This window comes from Ylistrum balloti, unplaced genomic scaffold (genome assembly GCF_031769215.1).
Source record: "Ylistrum balloti isolate Yb309-2 unplaced genomic scaffold, AGI_CSIRO_Ybal_v1 Utg370386, whole genome shotgun sequence".
Taxonomy (NCBI): Eukaryota; Metazoa; Mollusca; class Bivalvia; order Pectinida; family Pectinidae; genus Ylistrum; species Ylistrum balloti.
The window spans coordinates 1,709,547-1,714,121 of NW_026782268.1; the positions used below are offsets into that span (position 1 = coordinate 1,709,547).

A 4,575-nucleotide genomic window follows, 5' to 3' on the forward strand; every position below is an offset into this window, starting at 1 on the left:
GAGAGTAATATTTTTCAAGCACAATAGTTCCCTATTTATCTTAAATTATTCAGCAAACTTGCATTTTATTTTGGTGGGCCTTATCCCTGTATTAATTTCTTACATCCACTATTACAAAAGAGTTAGATTTTGCACTTTAACAAGAAAAGGGCGAAAAAAAACCACCTTCCTAAATTCTGATTTTTGTAGACTTTTTTTCATGGTTTAAATAAAATATCCACCATTTGAAAAACAAAATATGAATTATTCTACAATTAGTCTGAGGTTTGGGTGGTTTTTTTTCCATTAATATGCGATCCTCATTTCTATCAAAAAAGATATGCTTATTCCATCATATATATCTTAACTGTTTGAAAGACAATTTCTCAGTGTCTTTTTCTATTTCTTAGGAGTTTGGTGCAGAAGTATTTCATACCTTTTAAACAGTTTTTATTTTGAGAAATTTGTTCAACAGACCCATAACAAAAAACAAAAAAAAAAACCTTCTGTTTACGTCAAAGAAACACGAACACAAAGCCAATGTATCACAACACTTATAGTTCCTATCAATTCTACAGGCTAGGATCCATCATCATCATACATTTTGCAGGACTTGGTCAGTGAGACCGTTAGCCTCTGCAATGCGGTCCAAATGTTTAATGTATGTTGCCCTGTCTTCCATAAATGTTGGCACCCGTGTCCCCTCCAGATCAGCATACCCTTTTAAACGGTCAATATCCTGGTATGCCACTTTACCGAGTCTCATCATCATTTGGAAGTCAATCTGTCGACGGTATTTCAGTATTTGTAGTGCTCCAGATAAATACACCTGATCCTTGGAAAATGCCCCTGTTAAATATATGTTTGATAAGGTTTTTTAAAAAAAAAACAATCATCAGCAGCACTGCAAAAATGTGATTGGACGATGATCCTACATAATTGATTATCTAATTGCTTAACCTCATCTGATCAGATGACGGAATGTAATTTCTCATTATCATTCATCGATACCTCAGTATTTTCTTGTATTACAGCAAAAACAATATTGGCATTAAAATCGCATTATAGTATTAGATATATCAGACAAGACGGTAAATCTAACAATGTGTAGCATGTGAGATTTCCCTGACTTGTGTATGAAAAAAACATCCATGCAAATTTATCAAAAAAAAAAAATTAAAATAGAACAAATGTCTTGTTGGAAATATGATATAGTAACATCACAATAAATTTCATTTTCTATTCCTTACCGTACAAAACACATCTGACAAAATTACCTGGTGTTGATGTGTCTATCTGACCTCGCTTTGCGCGGATACAATAATCCCATCGTACATGCTGGTCATTGACAAATCGGCCAAGATCCTTAAAGAGATCCTTCAGGGACAGTTTAGATGCTTTATACACTGTGTAATAAAGCAGTGCTGACCGCCACAAGCAAGGGTTCCTACGGAACAACACACTGTGTAGTGATGCCAGTCCCTCCTCAGTCGGATTCAGTGGTAACATATCTAGCTCTTTACGTACTTTCCAGTTGTACCATGGTTGAAATTTATTGTTATAACTGCGAACATAGTGAGTGCCTGAAATATATGAATACCATGATATTCATTTGACATTACAATATGAAACCAATTGTTGGCATAAATTTACTGAAAATAATAAAATCATATTTTAAACAGAAAAGATTTATCATACCGAGATATTACATGCTAAAAAATCAACAGAACAGTGCAATCTCCTGTTCAATAGTTTTTTGAAACAGGTACATTGAATTTCTTAATTAAACCATTTAAAGATAATTATTACACAGTCTTCAGTTAAGACATATAAACATCATATTTTTAAATACATTCCAAACATTTCAGACAACTTTATGTCAGATTTACTTAGCTCTTATATTGAGTAGTAAGATATAAGAGTTACAATTCATGATCCATATTGAGATTTTATACTAACATCAAAACTGTTTTTCATGATAGTGATTTTGCATTTATTATGTTGTTTAAGTCTGTTCACTGATAATTTTACCGATTAAAAATTGTTTTCTGTTTTTTTTCAATCAATATCATTTTGTTGTTGTTAGAAAAGAGGATGACATTTAAAAGATCTATACAGTATGTTATTTTTTCCCTTCAAATCTGCGCAAGAAATATGTATACATTAAAATACAAACCAAGCTCATGGCGAAGGAGTCCCTCTACCCAATACTCCCTCAGGTTACTGACACGAACATTTAGTTGAGGTTTTCCCTTATGTCTTGTCATTGAGCCCCGTGAGAGGAGTTCCTCTGTCAGATTAACAACTATTTCTTTTTCTATATCTTCCTTCTTCAGATAGCGCTGGACCAAGTTGTTGATCTGTCCCCGGGATATAATCTGACCACCAGTATCTGCTTCAAAGTTCTCATAACTCCCGTATTGGTCAATAGCACGTTCCATTATTAAGATTGCCTAGTATAGGAAAATGGAAGGATGTCTCATGTATTAGATTAACATGACTCAATAAATGTCCATGATGTCATATTTTATTATGGATAAGGTACAATACATATTTAACTCTCCTACAGAATTTATATATTGAGAAAATACATGCTTATGACAGGTGTAGAGTTATGAAAAAGGTTTACCTACCTGTGGTAAAAACTTGTCTGAAGCCACACTAACTCTCTCTAGAACTTCAGCATCAGCTGGAAATTTGTAAATGAAATATGGATTGTATTGACATTTTGCCCGAAGAAATCTTTCCTTTTCTGCCTTTTCGTTTGCTGGTTTAATTGCAGCAAGAAGTGGAATTTTCTTTCTGCGTTCACTGGATGTGGGTTGAGATGATTCTGGAAGAGAAGCTCTTTGTCTTCCTGGAGGTGTTGCTAGTCTATCTATGGAGGCAGATAGAGCTGTGCTACTTGTAGACATGGGGGTATGGATGGAGGGTAGACGAAGACTTCCTGCTGTGCTGGGACGCTCACAGAAACGGGATGACGAAGATGATGACGTCAAGCCATGATGAGGAGTGTTACTAATAGTGTTTTCCGACTTTGACTCCACAGCAGAAGATGATCGAATTTTTTGCCGACTTAAAGGTTTCACAACTTTAGGACATTTTTTTGTTTTTCTTTTCTTTTTCCTTAGAGACTTTGTACCCCCATTGCTAGTTTGTGGTAAATTAAAATCTAAAGGATTCATCGCTTTGTCCTTCATGGTTGTAGTAGCATTAGTTACTTTTGTAACATTGTTTTTGGGCATAGCTACTGCCATGACTCAATGTGTGCACCAGGTCAAGAATGAAGGTCATAATGTTAGGGCAGTAGAAGAAATGGCGATGAAAACATGTATTTTAATACCTTCTGTAGCATATTCCTCTTTCTGAATGTACACATCTTGTTCCGGAACAAATTTTCATTACAAAGATTCTAACTGCTCCATCAAGACGATCTAATAGAAAATATAAAAAAATATATTAAAGTTAACGATTTCTTCAATTAATAAGTATGCTAATTTTCAATCTTGATTAATTGTATTGAAATTCAAACTAAAACTAATACAGTAATCTATATCTCCAGACTACAAATGTACATGAAATATGGTCTTATGCAAATGTGGCATTGTATCTATCCTTTTATTATTATTATTAAATTACATCCTTGGCTTATGATGAAATATGTGTGTTGAGACTTTCAGCTGTTCACTTTAGCATGACATAGACTATAGGATCTGCATACAGTATACATATGTCTGTTCTTTAATAAATTACGAATACAAAACAGCTGTCATTCACATTACATATCATTTTGCTGTACTGTTAACTTTGTCTGATGATCAAAAAATATTTCAACACCTCGTTAACATTCAAAGTTTATCAGAATGCATTGTCACTGGCCATTCATCATAATGTATATTTCTTTCAATTGACATGAAGTAACATATGCTCAAACCGTACTTACGAGCTAGTCTGTAGCAAAAGCTGATGCCCACTAAGTCTAAATTATGTTGATTCTTTGTGCCAATGACCATGACCTGGTGAGCAACGGTGAAAGGCATTGGTTAATATTTGGTAACGTTAGTTGATATTAATGATAAAAATAATCATGGTGAAATACCAAACATATCCCGAATCAAACTTATTACAAAGGGATTCTTTCGTGTTAAATGTTGATGAAAAATCATTCGTATGCGGTTAAATGTAAAAATACTGAATATCGTCAACCTTAGCAACCTTTCAAAAGCATCGACCCGGAAGTTGTCGTAGCTGTAGTAAAATTAGGTCCGGATGATTTACGGATATATACATAAACTGAAAGATTTCTGTGTCAGAATTAAGAATGTAAATACCTAAAACTTTTTTAAAAAACGAAATTTATTTTCATTCCTTCTCATCTTCCTTTTTTTGCAATACACTCATCCATCTCAGCTAGGATAGTTAATTATTTATTTTATTAATTTGAAAATTACACTAACGAAATTATTTGTTCTAGATCGTCCATCTAAACAGTCAATTAATTTGTTATGTTTTAAATAGTATATAAAGTTCACTTGGGATTGTGTTACACCGGAAGTGCTATGAAAATCAGAATAAGACACATTGTGTACAAAACTT

At 33.5% G+C, this 4,575-nt stretch overlaps 1 protein-coding gene across 1 annotated transcript; it reads right to left on the bottom strand.

Annotated features, from left to right (window-relative positions):
- Positions 1 to 574: 574 nt before the first annotated feature.
- On the bottom strand, positions 575 to 3,236 carry LOC132554212 (putative tyrosine carboxypeptidase MATCAP2). The gene is made up of 4 exons (XM_060218518.1): positions 2,613 to 3,236; positions 2,156 to 2,432; positions 1,257 to 1,562; positions 575 to 828 (listed from the first exon to the last, which is right to left on the bottom strand). Exons 1-4 carry the CDS (start codon positions 3,234 to 3,236, stop codon positions 575 to 577), a joined length of 1,461 nt encoding a protein of 486 aa, XP_060074501.1.
- Positions 3,237 to 4,575: the final 1,339 nt, after the last annotated feature.

Bases quoted from the DNA above. Each gene is read 5' to 3' on its own strand.
- LOC132554212 (XM_060218518.1), bottom strand. From the start codon at position 3,236: ATGGCAGTAGCTATGCCCAAAAACAATGTTACAAAAGTAACTAATGCT. The intron at 2,433-2,612 runs GTAGGTAAACCT...TTCCTATACTAG, and splicing joins CAGACAAGTTTTTACCACAG to GCAATCTTAATAATGGAACG. The intron at 1,563-2,155 runs GTTTGTATTTTA...CATATATTTCAG, and splicing joins ACTCCTTCGCCATGAGCTTG to GCACTCACTATGTTCGCAGT.